The sequence below is a fragment of the Anabrus simplex genome, chromosome 13 (genome assembly GCF_040414725.1).
Source record: "Anabrus simplex isolate iqAnaSimp1 chromosome 13, ASM4041472v1, whole genome shotgun sequence".
Taxonomy (NCBI): Eukaryota; Metazoa; Arthropoda; class Insecta; order Orthoptera; family Tettigoniidae; genus Anabrus; species Anabrus simplex.
Window position 1 is genome coordinate 17,387,431 of NC_090277.1, and position 24,129 is coordinate 17,411,559.

Sequence of the window (24,129 nt, forward strand, 5' to 3'; positions counted from 1 at the left end):
ATTGGAGAGAAATTCATTGTACCTAACAACGTTAATCAACAGTATATTAACACTTACTTGAGAATTTCATTTGTGTGCAGTATATCGATGCTTTCCGAAGACGGAATGTAATAGTCATTAGTACAGAAAAATACATTATCCTTTAATCCAAATTGATCCCTAATATGCTTTTCCAAATCTTCTATAACACGTATTTTGGCGACATCGATGTAAATATAACATTTGCTTCTATAGTCTTCAAAAAATGCAGTTAAGTCCAATGCAACTCTAAAATTAAAAGGTGGCATATTTAATCCAATCTAAATAACATATACAACAGTTCCTAAACAATCATATATGGCTATAAACTGCAATTTCGTGTCATGTATTAAAGGCAATAATAGATAACCTCAAAAAGTTGCACTGTGTTAATCTATTAAATTAAAAGGCATCAGCTAAAGATCAATAATAATAAAGAGGCATAAAATTTTGACGCAATTGATTTTAAGAATTGCGTTAATTCGTGTTCGTAATTGCTCGTGCCATTACAATTATATACGTAGAGCAGAAGTAGTCAAAAATACTCTCTACGCATAATGCCGCTTGACGACGCACTCAGACTCAGACATGTGAAACACTTGCACATCGAGACTATAGCGCATTCTGTTGCATTCTCTTCCAAGCGAGAGTCACTCTTTGGTAAGAGTTAGGTTGGGTATAATTATTACCTTACTATATTAAATGTATGGCATAATTATTTCTCAGTAAGTTGCCATTATTCTGAAATAATGTATATTAGCGATGAGTGACATGCTTTGTATTGAAAGTCGTTTTTATTTGCTGTGTTTATGAGGATTGCGAACAGGGGTACATTCAGGTTAGGATGAGTGTGTTATGACTGAAACACTCTACCTTTCAGCATCTGTTCAAATATTGCCCTGTGTTCTTTGCTCTAATCTGTGAATGTTTTTAACGCATTTGAATTTATTTTTATCGACCATCCATTAAAATTAAAACGACCGAAGGCCTTTCAGAATCTTCAGAACGTTCTCTCATTTTTTGAAAGCATGAAACATTGGTTAAGTATTATAATTTCTTCTTTCTCTTCGATTTTCACCATTTAAGATCTAGAATTCCACAAGAACTTACGATGTATAATTATAGTATAGTACTAGGCCTACTCAACATAATCCAGTCTCCATGTTTCAGACACAGGTTCAGGTTTTTTGGTGTTTTTGTTTTTTGAATCGGAATCTAATATTGGGAAAATTCTGATGAAATGTTCAAAAGTGTCAATTTTCGTCATTAATGTATTTCAAATATTCTATATAGTGAAGCCAGTTTATCTCCTAACGAAAACATATTTTGGTTACAGTTTGTTTTGTAAATGTACTGAAGGAATTTATTTTGAATTATGGCCCAGTGTAATACAAATGCCACATGATTACATCATTATAACAATGTTATTTAGGCTGTATAAATTATTAATAGAGTTTATTGCAGCCATTGGCCATATGTTACAAGAAATATAGAATAAGTAGCTAGTCACATAATTATTTCAAGGACTTCCTCTTCGGGCACTTATGTACTGTAGATGGTATCGATCACAAGTATTATCGCAGAGAGGTCATACACAGTTCACGGTGGATGTATGAAACTTTGTTGACCGAGCTTGATAGCTGCGGTCGCTTAAGTGCGGCCAGTATCCAGTATTCGGGAGACAGTCGGTTTGAACCCCACTCTCAGCAGCCCTGAAGATGGTTTTCCGTGGTTTCCCATTTTCACACCAGGCAAATGCTGGGGCTGTACCTTATTAAGGCCACGGCCGATTCCTTCCAACTCCTAGCCCTTTCCTCTCCTATCGTCACCATAAGACTTATGTGTGTCAGTGCGACGTAAAACAACTTGTAAAAAAAAAAAAAAAAAAAAGAATCTTTGTGTGGCAGACTTTATGGTGAAAACTATGTACCACAAATCTAGTAACAAGATGACATAACTCGCAGTTGGAAACTGACCATTCTCTGCTGATCATTGTGTCAGTAGAGTAAAAGTCACTCCAAATCTCTTCTTTCTTCCGATAATGCTCTTGCAGTAGTTCCTGATAAGGTGTTGTAGATGGTAGTGACAGGCTGAATCTCAGGTCTTCCAAAAACATTGGTACTCAACATAATTCATAGACCAGTCTGGATGTGTCCACTTAGAGACACAAAGCACCCTTTTCAGAAAAGTAGCCTTAAGCTTCTTGATATTTTTCAAATTTGATTTAGTGAGATGTTCTAAATCAAATTTGAAAACTCACGGAACAACTTTCACTATCTATGTTAAGGAGAGGTTGTCGACAGTGATTCTTGCTATTCATGATATTCAGCACCTGCAAAAATTATCTCTGAGAACTGTACTAGCGTTATTTCATATGAAAGTAAAACAAATAATCACATATGGACTTAATTTAGTTTATAAATTATCGGCAATCCGTCTTCCCCAAGGATGCTGTCCAGCTGGGTTCAGACCCAGTGCCTTTCCAATGCTTGACTCTCAATTTCATCTGGTCACGTGTCCATAGCACCGCAGTCATTTTGGACGATATCAGGTGACTCCTAAGGTGTTCCGAACATCTTTATTTTTAAACTTGTCTATCTGTGTAAGTATGACCATCGTAGCATGCACATTTCCATTGCATGTCTCACCTGCTGATATTTCTTTGTAACAGGCCAGCATTTGGATCTGTGCAAACTGTACCGTAGATATTAACCCTGGACAGGTGGCACTCGTTGGTGCAACATGAGAGGTGGCCCCGGGTACCATCTGACCACTATGATTGAACTTGCTCTAATAACAAAATTACTAACTTTTATGTATATATATTGATGCATTACGTTTATTAACTCAATAGCATGATATTTTATCAAAAATAAATGTATATACTCAATGCTAATTAGCTTCACAGCATATAAAAATAGAAAATGTCATGCATAGGATTAATCTTTATTAAACATATTGTTGTGCATAATTCAGCTGATAACTATGTTAATGTTATTCCTGCAGTATATCCCTGAGTTGTTCTTCCAAAATAATTAAGCTACTGGAAATAATTATCCTCTTCATGATAATAAGTTATTCATTTGCGGGTATAATTTCCTCTGGCTCAGTTTCCAGATTCGTACAGTTTACAATGAATTGCAACATATTATAGAAATAAATGCTCAAAGCTTCTTACTATGAGTTTCACTTAAAGTTAAAAACTTCATGATTGTTCCGTATTGAATAGAGAAATAAGAAGATGTACAATATTGCTACGATATGATACAATGTTAATTTTTTGCCTGTGTTCAATATATTAGTTGTTTTAAGATCTTCGCTAATTGGCTGATGATGACACTTGAAATGTGTTGAAACCGGTCCCAATAAACAGGTTGTAACTACTTTTTAGTTCAACTTACTACGGAGTATTGAAAGGTGGATCCTTCCCTATAATATTGTACATCTTCTTATGAGTTTCACTCACGATAAATGGGTTCGAGTACGCAAGTTTTTAGGAGGAGGAACTTTTGCCCAGTTTGTAACATCATCCTTCCCTGTTATGGTCCAGAACTGTAAATCATCATCACTAATATTTACTACTAATTCATTCTCACTCTGACTAAAACTTCTCTTCCACAGACAGTGTAAGAGATAACACCCTTGCCTCATATTCTTCATAAATAATTTTAGCAGTAAGGGATTGACTGAATGAATTCCTAACATGATGACAAAAGTAAGTCACTGGGTACACTCAATACTGCTGCTGTTGCAGTTCCGACAAACGGGACTGTAGTGCAGGGTCTAACAATGCATTGCTGGACAATAATCCTTTTAAAAATAAGCACCCTGCACTACAGTGCCACTGAACTCATAAAAAAAAAGCAAGGACTGTGGCGAGAGGTATGTGGCAGTCAGGGTCTCTAAGTTTAAAAATAGGTGCAATCAAACAAAATAAATTTGCGCCAGATTGCAAAAGACCACCACTGCCGGGTTAAACTTTGGGCAAGAAGGGATTTTACAATGAATTGCAACATATTATAGAAAAAAATGCTCGAAGCTTCTTACATGGATCCAGGTAATATTTACCCTTGTTCTGGTGTCCAGTAAAGTGTTAACCGACGATATTTACCTAAGTACCGGAAGTCAACAGCCTTCGTCTACTACAATTGTGTCATCAGTTTCGATCCCACATTCAAGTTGAGCCGCAATCCAAATTCTCTGCTGGTTCACCAAATGCTCCAAGTACTCGTTAGTTCTACTTGCCACCATGATATCGCATACAGTAGAGTCCAAGGATGTGTCATCCGCACGTCTGCAGCATGTGAAAACAAGTGACGAACAGGAGTAAAGACAATGCAGACTCTCAAATGTCGAATGATGCAGCAGACTGAGCTGGTTGTGTTGCTATACCCACCTGGTATGCCACAAGATCAAAGTGAATACCAGATAAGCTTATGTGGGAGCCGGTCTAATGCTTTCACCAAATCGAAGAAGGCCATACCTCCCCACCTTCGTCCATTATTCTAAGATAAGATGTTAATGTTTAACAAAGTGGGGAGGAATAGTTCCATGCACACAGATTTGCTTCATAGTAGAAAAGTTAGCAGCCCAATACTGAGTGTGAGTGCAACACTCTGGCGGGTTGAGCTGAGGAGTTCTACAGGTACTTGACGCAGTGTTAATGCTACAACTGGCATGTTCGTATTTCTTCTTGTAATTTCCTCATTTCTTCAACCACCGAGCTCGATAGCTGCAGTCGCTTAAGTGCGGCCAGTATCCAGTATTCAAAAGATAGTAGGTTCGAACCCCACTGTCGGCAGCCCTGAAAATGATTTTCCGTGGTTTCCCATTTTCACACCAGGCAAATGCTGGGGGTGTACCTTAATTAAGGCCACGGCCGCTTCCTTCCCACTCCTAGCCCCTTCCTGTTCCATCGTCGCCATAAGACCTATCTGTGTCAGTGCGACGTAAAGCAACTAGCATTTCGTCAACCGATGCCATGACTGTATACTTCTTGTTGTTCTCGATATCCACAGCAGCCGTGAGTTCAGTTTCACACCTCCTTGTGTGCTATTTCACAGAAATAAATGAGTGGAGTTTTCCGACGATCTGTTTCACCGCTATTTCTGTAGTGTTTGTAAATAAACTTTCATGGACTCTGCTTTGTTATTCTGTTTCATTTTATTTCGTAGTATTCTGTTCAGTGCTGTATATGTATTATTATTTGATTGATTTAGTACAGTTTGTGTCTAAATATGGCATCTTCATTACGGAAAATCAGAAATGAAGTAGTGTGAAATTTGTTGGAAGATGTGACAGATCTGACTTTGAGGTTATTGACAATGAACTGACAGATTCAGATTTGGAATGTTTATCAGGTATTTTTTGCATCAAGTATCGGAAAGTGATGACAAGCCTCCCATAAAGCAACCTATTATAACAATGTGGTCTAAGGTCTTGCCTCCAAATGATTGCATGCCAATACATTTTTCCCTATTATTTTAAAGAATAAATCCCTCAGAGTGATGAAACTTTTGCTAGTACATTACAGGTACATGATGACAATCTGTATATCACCGGGCGAGTTGGCCGTGCGCGTAGAGGCGCGCGGCTGTGAGCTTGCATCCGGGAGATAGTAGGTTCGAATCCCACTATCGGCAGCCCTGAAGATGGTTTTCCGTGGTTTCCCATTTTCACACCAGGCAAATGCTGGGGCTGTACCTTAATTAAGGCCACGGCCGCTTCCTTCCAACTCCTAGCAATTTCCTATCCTGTCGTCGCCATAAGACCTATCTGTGTCGGTGCGACGTAAAGCCCCTAGCAAAATAAAAAAAAAATCTGTATATCTCAGTTTGTCTGTGACATGTTCCAATTTTGTGTACATATCATCAAAAGTTTTATTATTATTATTATTATCATTATTATTTTGAATTTAGGAATTAACACATTTTGAACAAACTGTACATTTTTCTAGTCAAAACATTTATGAAATTTCATATCTTGTGGATATTTTGTATTTAGTTTATACTAAAAAGGCTGCCACCACATTGCCAGTTCCAGGGTTAATAGCTTACTTGCAAAGGAGTCTAGTCATTTTACAGGCAGTAGTCACGAATTAGACTGAACCACCTTCGTGGTTGATCTGTCAAAGACTAGACTTTCGGTTGTGACCTCTGATCTACCTGTATATAAAAGTGTGCTCTCTATAGATTTCCACTCTGGGTGGGGGCGGTAGAATAACACCCACAGTATCCCCTGCCTGTCGTAAGGGGCGACTAAGTGGCGACAGGGGAACATGGCCTTAAACTGAGTTCTGGCATTGCTTCCATTTAATTGTGTGAGTCTCTTCGCTGTCATATTTTATCCAATCTCCCTTGTTCAGCATCTGTTTTTTTTCCGGCCCCAATGGTGGCCTACGGAGTCTTTTATTTTTATACCCGATACCTTCATTTTTTGAAGTGTGAGATCCCTTCCATTTTTTTCCTCTGATTAGTGTTAACGGAGGATGGTTGGCCAGTTATATGTATTTCCTCTTAAAACAGTAATCACCACCATCTCTCTATAGTTTAAAGTAAATACAAAATTTTAATATTCCACCTTCTCAATACTAAAAATCATTTGATGTTTTTACAAAAACATTACAATGATATTAAAAGGTACTAGTTTCAGTCCACTGTGGACCATCATCAGCCTAGCCAAATTACAACAGTAAAAGACATAGTGATAAAAATAGTGTGGAGAAATGAGAGAGGATCTAGAAGGATGGGATGGTGGTGGAATGACAGATAAAAGTGAAAAACCGTATTTGCGAATAATGATAAAAGTAACAGAAGTGTTCACATTGACAAGTAAAATCTTGTGAAGTCACGTAAAAACTCTTGATGAGATAGTCTTTGGTTGGCAGTTACTCCTGTGTTGCACGATTGACATATATAACTAAGTATATGCTTCTAGAAAGTTGTAGATGTAAGTTCCACTTTTGCGTAGAGGGAAGAATTGTCCGATGAGACCAGCATTAAAAATTGACGAAGTTGAACATGTTCTATGGTGGAATGAAAAGCTTGCTGTATTAAACAGAAGTAGTCTCAGTTCAATCGGGACCCCAATGAACCTAGGGAAAGAAGATAGTATTAACGCGAGTAATCGAATAGAGAACAAGCGAGGCACCGGAAAATATAAACGATGACTCACCTTGCGCTGCGTGGAACAAACTTGCTGTATTGAATGCAACTTACGGAGTGAGCGTAGTGCGGAGTAGATCAGCACATATTAATAAAATAAATAGGTACACAAAATCAGGCGTCTACAGGATTAAATGTAACACATGCTCTAATATTTCTTATGTGGGGCAAACCGGCCGGAGCTTCAACATTAGATATTTAGAACATTTCAATGCAGTCAGATACAACAAATTTTCAGCTATCGGCCAACATATGGTCGACTATAACCATAAATTCACGAATATTGAAACAGACACGGACATTCTCAAAATAGCTAAGAAAGGACCTCTACTCAATATAACAGAGAACTTTTACATTCATTTAGATCAATACTTTAATGCCAACTATAACCTTAACGAAATAACTGAGAAACCCAATATTTTATTTGACCTTTTCATTACTTATTACAGAAAAAACAAATCGGTCATTCAAAATTCTTTCTTTAAGTCAATTAAGGGTCCCCCGACAATACAAACACCATCACTTCCTCTCCCGTCCACCCCTCCTTGAACCTTTCCCATCCCTCCCAACCTCCACCACTTAGGTCATTCCTCCCCTCCGTATTCACCTACCCCCTCTCCTGCTGATCTACTCCGCGCTACGCTCACTCCGTAAGTTGCATTCAATACAGCAAGTTTGTTCCACACAGCGCAAGGTGAGTCATCGTTTATATTTTCCGGTGCCTCGCTTGTTCTCTATTCGATTACTCGCGTTAATACTATCTTCTTTCCCTGGGTTCATTGGGGTCCCGATTGAACTGAGACTACTTCTGTTTAATACAGCAAGCTTTTCATTCCACCATAGAACATGTTCAACTTCGTCAATTTTTAATGCTGGTCTCATCGGACAATTCTTCCCTCTACACAAAAGTGGAACTTACATCTACAACTTTCTAGGAGCATATACTTAGTTATATATGTCAATCGTGCAACACAGGAGTAACTGCCAACCAAAGACTATCTCATCAAGAGTTTTTACGTGACTTCACAAGATTTTACTTGTCAATGTGAACACTTCTGTTACTTTTATCATTATTCGCAAATACGGTTTTTCACTTTTATCTGTCATTCCACCACCATCCCATCCTTCTAGATCCTCTCTCATTTCTCCCCACTATTTTTATCACTACGTCTTTTACTGTTGTAATTTGGCTAGGCTGATGATGGTCCACAGTGGACCGAAACTAGTACCTTTTTAATATCATTGTAATGTTTTTTGTAAAAACATCAAATGATTTTTAGTATTGAGAAGGTGGAATATTAAAATTTTGTATTTACTTTAAGCATAGTCTCAACTCAATACGGAACCTAACAATGAAGTTTATTACTTTTAATCTCTCTATAGAATTCTTCTGCCTGCAGGATCACCAATGAGCTGCGTATCTAAAGCATGACTGTGTACAAGAGCGTTCCGGAAGTCCACAAGGAGATTGTCTTTGTGAACACCAACACCTTGCCCGCGGAGAGCAGCAGCTTCAAGAGTCCAAGTGCCTCCGAGGAGTTTGACTCCTCCATAACAACACAAGATGAATGGTACGATTTTTGTCGCCTAGTGGCTCATGTAGCTGTCAGCAGCCCTGAAGATGATTTTGCATGGTTTCCTATTTCCACATCAGCCAATTGGTGGCAGTGTACCTTAATTAAGGCCAAGGTTACTTCCTTCCCACTCCTAGACTTTTCCTATCCCATCATTGCTATAAAGCAAAAAAAAAAGTTTAAAATAACTGTAATTCTTTTAATCCTCTGTTATTCCTTTGCCTTATCTCCTCATTTTGAGTCCCCTCATACCATTATCTCCACCTGTTTTTACTAACAGTCATTCTTCCTACTTTCTGTCTGTAACTTCCAACTGACGAATAAGAAATCTGGTGTCCACTGAGCTATCACTCCCTACAGTTACTGTATGTTGTCCTGAAAACAGACCAGTATAAAGATATGATATTGTATAGGCTTTTGGGCTTGTGCCATGTCAAGAAAATAAGCTGAAATTCTTTACGTTTCGCAGAGAACTGTGCTCTGCGTCCTCAGAAGAAATCTCGACTGTCCACGAGAAAGGCTTCTTAAACAATGACTCTTTAAAATTTCGACATTATAATAGAAGTGGAAATGGTACGTTCATTCGCCACCAGATGGTTCCCAGGACGTGGCACAACACTAGCATTCGAAGCGGAAGCTGACCGAACCATTAGAATCGGTCATTACATGTTACAAATCTCATGTTATGGTCCGTATTGAAATGTACTTACAGTCAAATAATAATACTAAATTATAAAATTCCACCTATTCCACTATTAAGTTAATACCTAATGTTTGAAGATAACTTTGAGATGAGAGTTTTGTACTATTGTAAAATTTTGACTCACAAGTGTTATCTGGTTACAAACTAGAGATGTTTAAACTTAACATAAAATTAGTATATGATATTAAAGAGTTAATTATATTGATATGTTGCCGTATATTGTTGTTTCACCAAGTTTCTCTTCGCGTGTTATGCAGCTGATGATGGCATCATAATGAATGCCGAAACTAATTCTGTAATTAAAGATAAGTTGTAAAAACATCTAACAACATTGTATTTATATTGAAAAAGGTGGAACCTATAAGATTTTAATACAGTTGTACAGCAAGCACGCTTTCCAGCTGAGCTCAAGGTCACGAATAACCGTAATTTGGAAAGATTTTACATTTTTTTCTTTCCAATTTGATTGTGATTAGTGACAGGCAGAATTTAATATGATGCATTTGAGAACTGAGAATCAATACTTTCATTCAAAACTATATTCTCAAGTTCAACATAACCTTAAAAAAGTAGAACAATAAAAGTTTGATTTCCACCTATTCATTACTTTACAAGCAGTTATAAAATTGGGATCTCATCCTTATTTTATTGCTAAATTATTAAAAACATAGGACATGTTTCGTTCAATTATTGAACATCTTCTGCTACATACATTTTTAACAAGGTCAAAATCAGTAATACTATTCTAATAAGTTAGTCAGATATAAATAACTTTACAATCTGTTTGATTTTGTTGATTATCTTAAAACTATCAGTTGGATACACAAAATCTTTTTGCTAACTGGCGTGAGCATTACTACATCTTGTACTTTATGAATACAAAATCTTGGTGCTCTCTCAAAACAGTTGAGTTGAGTTTGGTTGTGACTAATAATCTTTTCATCCATAAATTAACAAAGTGAAGCACACTGTTGATTATTATTTATTAATTTGTCGTATTTCAAATCTTTAACGTCCAATTGTTCAAATTCACGACTTGCTTTTAAACTTTACCGGTATGGAGCAATTCTTCAAAAACTTTATCATGAACTCTGTCAAATTGTGACAGTCCAGTTATGATGATAGGTAATTGGTAACTTACTCGGATTTTACGAAAGTAAACATAACATACAACACGAGGAGCACAAGTAGTCGTCAAACAGTTGAGTGCACAAATGTAAATACAGGCAGAAGTAGAAAGGAGATGTCAACAAACTTACTTTCGTAAAATCCGAGTAAGTTACTAATTACTTATCATAACTGGACTGTCACCATTTGACAGAGTTCATGATAAAGTTTTTGAAGAATTGCTCCATACCGGTAAAGTTTAAAAGCAAGTCGTGAATTTGAACAATTGGACGTTAAAGATTTGAAATACGACAAATTAATAAATAATAATCAACAGTGTGCTTCACTTTGTTAATTTATGGATGAAAAGATTATTAGTCACAACCAAACTCAACTCAACTGTTTTGAGAGAGCACCAAGATTTTGTATTCATAAAGTACAAGATGTAGTAATGCTCGCGCCAGTTAGCAAAAAGATTTTAATGTGTATCCAACTGATAGTTTTAAGATAATCAACAAAATCAGACAGATTGTAAAGTTATTTATTTCTGACTAACTTATGACATTGTATTCAAATTTAGAACAAGATTTTTAAAAATATCAAACACTGCAAATAGTAATATTGTTTTAACAATGACGACGTAATATATAATGTTTTATATTCAAAAGTATTTTAATAGTTATTATGATTAAATCTGTTAGCAGTAAACAATAGTTGCAGGTTATTAGAATAGTATTACTGATTTTGACCTTGTTAAAAATGTATGTAGCAGAAGATGTTCAATAATTGAACGAAACATGTCCTATGTTTTTAATAATTTAGCAATAAAATAAGGATGAGACCCTAATTTTATAATTGCTTGTAAAGTATTGAATAGGTGGAAATCAAACTTTTATTGTTCTACTTTAACTGAATTTCAATACGGAAAAATGAGGATAGTATCATGCAAAATAACCTTCAAAAGTCGGTGTAGGCCTAATTTACATGGTACAAGATTTCTATAAACTGACTGAACGGGATACCGGTGACCAAATTACAATGGAAGATTTAAAAAAAAAAATGGATTTTGTCATCGTGCTTTTGTATCCAATGTGCTTTATTTTATTAGATTAGAGCATTAAAAATTACTTATGGTCGATTGTTGTTTGGCTGGGTGTTATTAGGTTTTTTGAACCATTTGACTGATCAAAGTTGCTGAACTGAAAGAAGTTTTCAGAGGAAACTGACGAAGTTTCCCCGGTAAAACTGAATGTAAAGTTTTGAGATTTTTAAGTCGCTTACTGGTAATTAATTTTTGAAGCCGGCCCCGCGGTCGAACTTGCCTGCCTCTCACCCAGAGGGCCCAGGTTCGATTCCCGGCCAGGTCAGGCATTTTTACCTGGATATGAGGGCTTATTCCAGGTTCACTCATTCTACGATTACCTTTAATTGAGGCGCTATTTAATGGTGAGATGGCGACCCCAGTCTAGAGAGACAGGAATAACGGCCGAGAGTATTCGTCACACTGACCATGCGTCACCTTGTAATCTGCAGGCCTTCGGACCTAGCAGCGGTTGCTTGGTTGGCAGAAGGCCCATTAGGGCTGTAGTTTGGTTTGGTTTAGGGGTGTTTATAAGATTATAAGTATACATATATTTTTTTTTGGTGATGTTTAGCCAAAATTGTCGATGGTTCATTCATTTTACAAGTAACTGATCTCATTTTGTTCCGTATTGAAGATACAATAAGTGAAACTCTTTCAAGGTTAAAATTATTGTGTATTGAATAGGACAACACTCTTTTAACCTTGAAAGAGTTTTACTTATTGGTTCATTCATTACCGGATTTTCCGTTTTCCCGTGTTGTATGTTTTTTTTTTTTCATGGTCCCTCCAAAAACGGAGAATGGAGGTTCCACTGTACTCTATACAGTATAACATCATCCGCAACAAGCCCTGTCTGATTCTACTTCTGTACTCATATCATTTACACACATAGGAAAACAAATGAACAACAAAGATGAAATCGATGAAGATGGCTTTCTGTAGCTTGTTATACTTCTTTTTCTCTTTTCCAGATTCCTCTCTGGGTAGTGTAGTGTACCAAAGCCCTATACCTTACTCGATCTTTCCACCACTCCTCTTCTAGTACTTTATTGCTGTCGACTCCTCTATTTTCAATACAGTCCACAACAGAGCTCCACCGTCTCATTCTAGGTTGTCCTCCAGGCCTCTTTCCAGTCTCTGTATCCAGAATGTTCTCTTTGGTATTCTCTCTCCTGGCATTCTCATCAAGTGTCAACATCATTTCATCTTTGCTATATCAATCTCTTCTTGAAGTTTACACACTCCTACGCTTCTCCTTATTTCCTCATTTCGTATTCTATCTTGTCTTTCCCTGGATGCTCCTCAAGAACCTCATTTCAGCTGCTTGCATCTTACTTTGGTTCTGTTTAGTTAATGTCCAGGCTGCTGAAGCATAGGTCAGTAAAGGTTTATACTAGGACGAGTATAAAACCTTGCACTTCATTTTCACATCTTTGTTCCATACAATGTGTCTCACACACTGGTAGAAACTTGCCGACTGCTGTATTCTTAAATCAGTTTCTCCATCCAAATTTCCATCTTGTCATCATGTTGCCTAAATATTTAAAAATTTTCACTACTTCAAAAGGTTCATTTCCTATTTTTATCATTCCCCTGGATTTTCTTGTACCTCTTGTCATGATCAAAGTCTTGCTTTACGCTGTACTAATCTTCATTCCAAAATTTCTTATCTCTTGTTATTATTCAAAAAGAGTCTGTTGCTATGGCTACAATAACAGTGATCCCACAGGTAAGGAGCCTATCGCCACATGGGTTGCCTTGCTCTCAGTCACTTTCATCTTTACTATATCAATCTCTTCTTGAAGTTTACACACTCCTACGCTTCTCCTTATTTCCTCATTTCGTATTCTATCTTGTCTTTCCCTGGATGCTGCCTCAGAGTGGTGTTAGCTGTGTTGATTGTGCTGCTTTTTGTATTTACATGTTTGTTTTTTTAATATTATTTTTGTTGTTAGTTTATTTTTTGTAAGTTAATCAATGGCTAGTTGTACAGTTCTATTCCGTATTTAACATGTTCATTTGTTGAGGTTATTGTCAGAAAAGATAATTTTGTTGGTGTAATATTTATCAGCAATGGTATGTTCTGTCTTAAATGCTGGAATTATTAGCACGAGCTTAGGAACAGGTCAAAGTTTATTGAATTGCATTAGGCCTACATGTTTTATTAAAGACTCAGCCTGTACGAAAGGGTGGTATGCCACAGGTGGAAGTAACGATGACAACGCAGCGTACTTCGTAGTACTGCTTTTGCCGCTCAAATGTCAGACTTCAACTCTTGTGCACACATCTATAGTTCCCTACAGTATGTATTTTTAGAAATTATATTGCAAAGGGAATCTAATTGTTGTGTGTCCTTCGCGATCTCAGCTCTGCGCCTGATAGCTCCGCAACACGCCGTATACTGGATCTTTCCAGACTCTACGAGGTGACTGCAGTGCGCTTGCTTGTGATGTCAGCCAGCGCTATAAAAGGAGCAGCATTCCGCTACTTCCCAGGACTCCCCAGTGTCTAACGCCAGATTACACTGCAAGTCGAACACAGAGGCTATTCCTCTTAAACATGTGTATCAAACAGGTGGACTGAATTCTGGTTGTGAAGTATCACCTATAGACACTGCCTCACCTTCCGCTTCCTGTAGCCACGTCGAGCCCTGATGTCAATATTCTACTCATTCCACAGTCCTCACTTTTGCTCCGACATCGTTAGTATTCTTACTAATTGTGAATATTTATGTCAGCTCCTGACAAGCCTACGGCAATTACTAGCATTCTGTTGGTACGAACTTCATTGCAAGTTACACTAGTAATTCTACAAGGCAGATAGTTTTTGACTATCTTGAACTCTCTCTTATTTGACAGACTATCTCCTCAAGATAGATTTGTGTGTATATAGACCTCTCATGTGTATAAAGTGTATATTTCAACAGACCCTCAGTCTACTGTTAATATTATCATTAATTGCGTGCGAGTTCATCCAGCTTCAAGAAAAGTTTAGTTATATTTATGTACAAAGTGTAAAAAAAAAACTTATTGAAGTAATAAATTTATGTTGTGTTTCTCTATACCGATTCCTTGTATACAACACAACAAAATTTGGCGACGAGGAAAAGTTACGCATAGATCTCGCCAAATTCAACAAAATTTGGCGACGAGGTAAAAAAAAAAAAGTGCTCTGTACACTTGCCACATTTAACAAAAATTTAGGCAACAAGGCAAAGTCATCTGAACGTATAGCCAACACATTGGGACCAGCACACATTCTACATGGGCACGCCAGCATCTTTAACGTCAAGCACACGTTCCAAGTGGTTTCGCCATTTCAGCACTCTAGCTACGGGACACAAGTTAGCAACTCTGCCAACAGTTCGCATTTCTACAATACAACTCTGCCCAGGGTACGCCCCGTTCGAACTACGGACAGCCAGCCTACATTTCACGGCTCTCTCCCAACACCTGTTCAGCACGCGCCAGCTCTCTTGCTCTCTCTCACTCCCAGCCGATCGAGTGAAGGTCAAGTTCACAGCCAGTCTCCTTACACGCTGCTTCACAAGTTGTGCTCTCTATCGCAAATCTCACCATGGCAACGTCAGAACAATTCGCCGCTATCTTACATGCTTTGCAACAGCAACAACAGCAATTTATGCAGCAACAGCAAACAGCATTGCTTACAGCCATACAAGCTCTTTCTGCTTCTGCACAGCCCACAGCAGTTCCTCAGTTTTCTGCTTTCGACCCGGCCAAGGAAGAATGGTCAGTGTATTTAGCCCGCCTTCAGCAACACTTCATCTGCCATTCAGTCTCGGACGAAAAGCGCCAACGTGCTCTCTTTCTCATTGATGGTTATGAATTTCATGTTTTTGGTCCGTATTGAACTGAGAATAATATATAAGTAATAATAATAACAACGTAAACGTTTCCACCTTTTCAATACTACAATATATTCACAAAATTACAAATTACACGGTACTAGTTTCGACCCATCTAGGGGTCATCATCAGCCGTATTGGAGCAAAGATCATTTGTGGCGAAATCCTAAGAAAATGTTATTTTAAAGAATAACAAGTGAAATGAGATGTTATGGTAATAGTTAATAATACAAGGAATATACATACTAAGAGGTTTTTAACAAAGAATAAAGTATAAATGGGGTGTTGTAAAAATTATAATCATGGAAATCAGTAAGTTCTTGTATTGAAATGAAATATGGCTTAGGAAGAGGGCTTAAGGTGGGGCTGAAGGGTGCGGGAGAAAGTGTAATTGTCTTGGAAAAGTACCTTTGATTAAATTTAGGATTGAGTTTAGGTTGGCTGCATTATTATTTCTGAGGAAAGTGATAAATAGATCGAAGAGTATGTTGGGTTTCTCTGAGATTTCATTGAGATTGTGACTGGCATTAAAGTATTGGTCTAGGTGTATGTAGTAATTGGATGAGAAAGTCACCATACATTTTTTCTCATGTGGAGACTGAGTCAAGGAATATTCATTGTAATGGTATACCCTCTTGCTTACTATCAGTCAGAGTAAAGTTGGAGTTTTCATTATGATGGCAGACACTCACTCTCCACCTGCCTCTTTACATCCTCAGAAAGACTGTCTTTGTGGTTTTCCCAAATGAAATTAAAAATTACAATGAAGCCGGGAGGAATGCCGCTTTTAAAAGAAGTGGTATCATATTAAATACTCGATTGAATGAAAAATCGTACATTATCTCACTTTTAACAGACAGCACTATGCTGCCGATATAACAGTCCAAAGTTCCTGAGCTGGAATGACCAGGCCGCAGACAGCCATGAACACACTCTGCCATTAGCACACTGCTAATTCCAATCAGCGCCTCAGTGTACGGATTCATTGGTTGGAATACTATGATGAACCCGTGTATTACTTACCAGTAGTATCAGAAAATGTATTAACCAGAGGAATGGCATGGTAAAGTAGAAAGCTATCTAACTTCCCGCCAGTATACATGCAGGCTGTAATACTCTGTAATCGCATCCATCGGAGATGAGTTGCAACAGAAGGGACTGGTCAGTGTAATGTTATTGTTGGTCAGTTTTATAAGCTTTCAATATTGCAGGCTTTAGTTTTCTTCCGACTCTGTAATCTGAGGGCATCTAATGTAAAGGGAGTCTTACATGACTCCCTCTTGTCGTTCCTTTATGATCTCCCTTGGTAACTTCTGTTCTTTTCTCACTCCAACAGTATTATGTATGAAATCCTAGGGAGTCTTTCATTTTCACACCCTTCGTGGCCCTTGTCTTTTTTAGGCCAATGCCTTCATTTTGCAAAATTCGGACCCCTTCCATTTTTCTCTCAGATTAGTATTATATTGAGGATGTTAGCGTAGTTGTACTTCCTCTTAAAACAATCACCATCACCATGACTCTTACAGTCGTATGGTGAAACTGAATTAGACATGAATGATCGGAAATTGTATTGTCTATAAATTTTGTTAAGTAGTACTTTTTGATAGGACAAATAACATAGCTATTTAAAAATTAAAATTCAGGTTCCTTCCCCTAAACTACCATGCCATCCAGCATGAATAAAATTATTTATAGCCTAGATTGTAGCGGCTCATTCCTCGTCTTTACATACCGATTTTCATTAAATTCTCTTCAGTCGCTTTCTCGGGATGCCTGTACATACATTGAGATAACAGAGATGACAGAAAATTAAAAAGTGAATTTCCTTGTTGTTGTGGACTCGGCCGATACAAAAAGACCATTCTTTTTAAATTCTGAACAATGTACAAACAACTCTTATTTTATATATATATATTGGTGTTATTTATGTTAACCCTTTGGCACTCAGCCTATATGCAGGTGTTTGCTCGAAGACACTCAGACCAATTTTTGTGATTTTCCAAAGCAAATTACAAAAATTCACCACGCAAAGAGTTTAACACACATTAAAATAAAATTAATCACACTAATACAGGAATCTATGAGCATTTCAGAAATCAATATACCTTGGACGTATTGTTATTGGTTAAGCCCAAAAGAATTATTAAATTTCGAAAATATTTTAAAAAAATAAATTATTGTCTTCAATGACAGAAAAATTAGACATTGTTGTGCCTTCCTTCTTTACTCCTAGATGTGGATGAAAGAACATTTAATTCTGAATAATTTGATATCAATATGATGCGTATGCTGCAATTTACTCATGAAGCATTGCACAAAGTTATTCAGTGTACATGTAACGGTCATCGATGTCAGGGCCTCGCGGTCCGATGCACGGTGAGCAGTTACGACCGTGTCACTTCCCACATAACGGGAATCACTTACGGCAAAAGAAGGTCATTATTACTGTCTAAATCATCTGAAAATTCATGGATATCGGCCTCATTCGACCTTGAATATGGCCTAGCCATTACTATAAAAAGATGACGCAAGCACGTGCAACAACGGAGTTATGAAAAGGAGTAAAATTGTAGTTTACGAAGTGCATCGAACACACGATATACCAAAGAACCGAATAAACTATAAACAAAACTCATAGCAATATCAACTTGTTGTATTCATAAGCCAATCAAATCAGCTCCACGCAATAACAACTTCAAATAACCACAACATAAACATTCACGGTCAACAGATTTCATTTGTCGAAATTAAAAATATTTTGTAGGGCTGGTGGATATGTCTGTTGAGTTAAACGCAAATTCAACGCTTTAAGGTACCGTCACGATCAACTGTTGCGATTTAACAGCTACGCAAATGACCAAAATCCGTAAATAAGACAGAGCCGATGTATCGGCGCCGTGAGCGTTTTCGTCATAACCTCTCGCGCCGATAGATCGGCGCGCTGAGTGCGAAAGGGTTAATCTGCTGTTCTGTTCAGTATAGGCTATAGATATTTGTTTGACTATGGTAACATATTCTGCCGCAGTGATGGATTTCTTTTTATCATTCCAGCATGGCTGTTGAAGCCCTGCGACAGTTGGCCCAGTTGCACACGGCTCCTGTCAACCTCCCTCAGACCGTTGTCGAGTACACCACTCGGTTTTCCTGCGTGCATTGCAACTCTCAGTTCTCGACTCTCCAACTGCAGCAGGAGCACCTGAGTTCGTGCAAGTACCAGCACGTTTGCAGTGTCTGCGGAGAGAGGTTCGAACGAAGCACAGACCTGGACAACCACATGGTGTGCCATCAGGTGGGACGGCCTCATGCCTGCAGAACGTGTGGGAACTTGTTCCGCAGCAAATCAGACCTCCTGAACCACACGAAGTGCCATCGGAGCAGCCGCACTTACAACTGTTCTCATTGCGGGATCACTTTCCTTCGCCCATCGAGTTTAACTAACCACATGAAGAAACACTCGCATCTCGAGACAGATATCAATGATAAGATGCAGCCTATACCACCATTTAGAACATTAATATTCAAAAGACGTGAGTGTAACTCTGTTAACCCCGTTAGTGTACCTAATGGTAGCAATCTAGCAGCAGAGTCGGGCGATGAACAGATACTCTCTGGCGATCACGTTCCCACGGATCCACTTCTTATAAGCCAGATAATACACACACCTTCTGAGATGTTCAACAATAATAGCAGTGTCCAAGAACTGACAGGAAAGGACTCGAAGAAACCTCGTATCATTAGACACGTTAATGACACTTCGACCAAGAGAAGACTGACCAGTAGGTCTATGGCGAATGGCACGGACAGTACAGAACAGGCAGTGGTCAAAACAGAAGTGGACATTAAATTAGAGAAAAATAGCCGAGTGAACATGAACCGACCTCATGTGTGTCCTCAGTGCAACAAGGCTTTTGCTCGTAGCTCGGCTCTGGTGTCGCATGCGAGGCTACACGAGGACTGGTGGGGAAGTGCGCTAGAGTGCTCCAAGTGTGAGGAAACTTTCTCCGACATAGACTCGTTAAAGCAGCACCAGGCTGACTGCTTGGGAAAAGTTCCTACATCTGCTGTCGTTCAGGCAATGCTTGAGAACTGTGCGTTGCTGAAGAAACCCAGCCCACCTCCTGCTTTGTCAAAAGGCAAGCATATTTGTGTGTACTGCAATAAACGGTTTATTACCAACCAGAAACTTTACAGGTGAGTCATCTTTATCTTACTCTAGCTCATGTACCCGTGCTTCGCTACGGAATTCTACATCGTATACAGAATTGTAGGTTAGGTAGTGTACACGTTGTGAGCAAGATTGTATTCAATTGCATAGCACTTAACGTTACCCTAGAAACGCGATAGGGAAAGTCACCAAACGTCTTTTCTCATATAAAGACTGGCTTAGGGAATTTTCATTCTAATGGTAGGCCCCTTGCCTACCATCAGTCACAATCAGGTTGGGGAGCTTTCATTATAATGGCAGATACTCACTCACCACCTGCCTTTTTACATCCTCAGAAAGAGTATCTTAGTAGTTTTACCAACTGAAATGAACATAGGTCATTACAATGACGTCAGTAGGAATGCTTTCATATGAAATACTCGATCAAGTGAAAAAGCACACATTTTCTCACTTTTAACGAACAGTACTACGCTGTCGATCTAACAGTCTAAAGTTCCAGAGCTGGAACGACCAAGCCGCAGACATACGTGAATACACTTTGTCTTATTTCGGCTGCGTGGGGGTGTCGAATAGTGGAGACTCCCAGGTCAAAAACTATGCCCTTTTACTAATCTGTTTCCTAGGAGTACCCGATGAGTCGGAAAATCTCAGTTCACTACACAGGCGGCGGAAGAATCTATCTGACATGGAGGTAAATTTTTCCTCTAAGCCAGAGGAGAAACCCCCTTTTCGCTGCTAATTTGGAATAAAATGAATGTAGAATTTAATAAAAGCGAAGAGGAAGAAGTTTTTCTTAAGAAACGGCTCTTTTCAGGGTTGAATTTTGAGTTATTTAGTGAATTGTGGTGTTATAGTTTGGAATAGGCCTAAAGTGTAATTCTAGACCAAGCCATACTACTACTACTACTACTACTACTAAGTGAACCTCTGCTTTAAGTATGCACACTGCTCATTCAAACCAGCGCGTCAGAGTAGGGATCGAATAGCTGGAATACTATGATGAACCAGTTTTTTAGTACCGGCAATATCAGAAAATGTATGAACCAGAGGAATGGCATGCTAAAGAAGAAAGTTTTCCAACTCCTCAGCTATTTCCCGCCAATATTCAGTCAGGCTTTTATACTCGGCACGCAGCAGTAATCCCATCTGTCTGAGTTGAGCGGCAGCATAAGAGACAAAAGAACATCACAACAAACAATGGTCAATGTAATGATATTGTTGCTCAATGTTATGCGCTTTCGATATTGTAGGCCTTCACATTTAGTTTTCTTCCGACTCTGAAATACCACTCTTTTCATAGGTAGTACGGTAAAACTGAATAAAACATAAATGGTTGGAAATTGTATTCTCTATAACTTTTGTTATGTAGTACTTTTCGATAGGACCAATAACATAGGTATTTAAAAATTAAATTTTAAGCGCCTTCCCCTAAACTACAATTTCATACAGGGTGAATAAATTTGTTTATAGCTTAGACTGAAGTTTCTTATTCCCCGACTGTATATACCGACTTTCATTAAATTCTGTTAACCCATTTTCTCGTGCCTCGGCGTTGAGATGGACTTGGTAACAAAAATACCAATTCATTAATATCTGTGTTATCAAGGGAAGATCAAATTAGAACCATGAGATTACTTGTAATTAGTACCCTCACGCAGAGAACACCAGGGGTCACTTTTACTTGCGCGTAGTACCACTATGTTAGGTACAAAATAGGTTCGTGATTAGTAATGACAGTGTTTGGCTCAGGATGCATTTTACAGTACCTGTGATTTGTACCCCTATATGAGCGACACCATGGTTCTGCCTTGCCTGTGCTTAGTACCCACTATGTGAGGAACACCCCAGGATAGTGCGAGTCCCTGTGGTTAGTCCACTTATGTGAGGACCATGAACATACTACGCTGGCGTAGCAGGGGGAGAGGTGATACTCCCACGTGGCGCGTCCCAAGTGGCAGATTGGGGGGTCCTAACCGGCTTGCCGGCGGACTTGAGGGAAATAAAATACCTCTCGCGGACCAAACACACACCCCCTGTGGGTGGGGGAGGCTGACGAATAATACACCCACGGTATCCCCTGCCTGTCGTGAGAGGCGACTAAAAGGGGCGACCAAGGGGTGAATGAATTAGAACCGTGAAACTAGTCTTGATTCGTACCATCATGCGGGGAACACCGTGGGTTGCATGTACTTGCGAGTAGTATCACTAACTTGGTACGAAATATGTTTGTGATTCGTTGCAGTAAAAAGCCTGGCCGGGTGGATTCCAGTACCCGTGCGTTGTACCCATGTGGGCAACACTGCGGGTCTGGGCGTAGCCTGTGAGTTGTACCACTATATGAGCGACACCGTGGGTCTGCATTGCCTGTGATTAGTACTCACTATGTGAGGAACACCACGGGGCCCTTGGGACCAGCACCCGTGACTAGTACACCTAGGTGAGGTTTGCGTTGGCTGTAAGTGGCGCCATTGTGTGCGAAACACCATAGGTCTGCGTTACCTGTACGAAGTACAATACTTGTGAGTAGTACCATCTTTTGTGGAACACCGTGAGTCTTCGCTACTTCTGATTAATACCCCAACATGACACATACCATGGTTCTATTTTACTCGCGACATGTACCATTCTGTGGGGCCTTAGACGTGGATTTTGCACCCCCTTTAGACACCAAGCATCATTGTGCTTTATAAGTGGTTCCTTGGTCGGTAATAATGTTATATTACCGGGCGAGTTGGCCGTGCGCGTAGAGGCGCGCGGCTGTGAGCTTGCATCCGGGAGATAGTAGGTTCGAATCCCACTATCGGCAGCCCTGAAAATGGTTTTCCGTGGTTTCCCATTTTCACACCAGGCAAATGCTGGGGCTGTACCTTAATTAAGGCCACGGCCGCTTCCTTCCAACTCCTAGGTCTTTCCTATCCCATCGTCGCCATAAGACCTATCTGTGTCGGTGCGACGTAAAGCCCCTAGCAAAAAAAAAAAAAAAAAAAAAAATGTTATTTTCGATCTCTCTTCAGTCCGATCCACTGGTTTTTGTTTGTTTGTTTTGTGTTTTGTTGGGTTCCTGTCCATCCATTCATTCTTCATGACATATTTTATTTTTATTTTGGTCAGTGGATGCCTTTGAAATTTTTGTTCTTTCATTTCGTACCATTAGGGGCCGATGACCTTCGATGTTAGGCCCCTTAAAACAAGCGTCATCATCATCTTATGTGAGGAACGCCATACGTTTGCCTTGCCTGTATAGGTTTGCCTCGTCTGTAAATAGCGCTGGAATGTGTGAAAGACCATAGGTCGTAGGTTATGATCTTCATTTCAGAGTTAACATTTAACTAATAAGATAGAGTTTGAGGGATGTTCCACCATTCAACACATTGTAAAATATATTAAATTATAAGAAGACCAGTTTCGACTCCCTTGGAGTCATCATCAGTTCGTGTTGAAAATCAAATCAAGAGGAATCTGATAACAATCATCATAATAAAAAATTATGTACCTAAAGGCGATTGCATGGAAACACATCAATGGGTTGCAAGACATTACCTTGAAATGTAACGAACACATGGCAAACAACACTTGGAACTTAAAAAGTTCTTAGTTCTGGCTTAAACTGTCTTGTGTTCATGGAACACAGAACACTGGAAACACATGTGCTGGTTGAAAATATAAAACGACACAAACACTTACAATGATATGAAACCTTGGCTCTCTAAGAGCGTTCTTGGACTTGACAGTCTTGTTTCTATCTGAAAAAAAACTGGATGAAATACACACACACATTGAAACAAAATGTACAAAGACATAGTTCTGGCCTAAACTGTCGCGCGTTCATGGACACGGAACTCTGGAAACACATGCACTGGTGGAAAACACACACATATGATACGAAACACTTACAAATATATGAAACAACTGGTGTTTCAAGAATGTTCCTGGGCTTGACAGTCCTGCCTCCATCTGACTAAATTAGATGAAACACATATACATTGAATGTACATTTAAAAGTTAAAAGTTCTTGGTTTCAAAAAATTGCCATGTGTTCGTGGAACGCAGAAGAGAACTGTTGGTCTTGTCTCAATCTATTGGAAACAAATACACTATCATAGTTGAGAATATACATATTGATTGAAAGTTTGAAAGTTTATACACTGATATGAAACACATGGCACTTTAATGTTCTTGGAAATGAGTAAAAATGCTGTCATATGTTTGTACAACTCGGCATAGACTTGTCAAGCAGTCTTGCCACAATCAACTGGAATATGTGAACCTTTTTTAAAAAAAAAACTTGTTGACTGTTATAACCACACAATCACATGAATCATTCATGACCTCTGTTCGCTTAAAGATGCGGATGGCAGTCCACTTCGTGAAAATGGAAAAGGATTTTAATTTTGTGTTCATTAGTAAGTAATTGCACGACATTTTCCATATTCACAACTAGGCTATCACA

The 24,129-nt window shown here is 38.8% G+C and overlaps 2 protein-coding genes across 4 annotated transcripts in view; one reads left to right on the forward strand and one right to left on the reverse strand.

Moving 5' to 3' along the window:
• Positions 1–600, reverse strand: part of LOC136884954 (coilin) — an 86,962-nt gene extending 86,362 nt beyond the window's left edge. Inside the window, exon 1 of the mRNA XM_067157296.2 lies at positions 58–600. Within this exon, the coding sequence (XP_067013397.2) occupies positions 58–287 (230 nt within the window). The 5' untranslated portion in view covers positions 288–600. The remainder of the gene's footprint in view (positions 1–57) is intronic.
• A 35-nt stretch (positions 601–635) lies between these two features.
• The window catches only part of LOC136884953 (zinc finger protein 271), a 54,548-nt gene continuing 31,054 nt past the window's right edge, over positions 636–24,129 (forward strand). Inside the window, exons 1-3 of one of the 3 annotated variants that reach the window (XM_067157294.2) lie at positions 636–678; positions 8,582–8,752; positions 18,566–19,705. In XM_067157294.2, the coding sequence (XP_067013395.2) occupies positions 8,610–8,752; positions 18,566–19,705 (1,283 nt within the window). In that variant the 5' untranslated portion in view covers positions 636–678; positions 8,582–8,609. Of the gene's footprint in view, positions 679–753; positions 857–8,581; positions 8,753–9,224; positions 9,745–18,565; positions 19,706–24,129 lie in introns of those variants that run through there. The other 2 variants (XM_068230123.1, XR_010861441.2) reach the window with 2 other exon arrangements.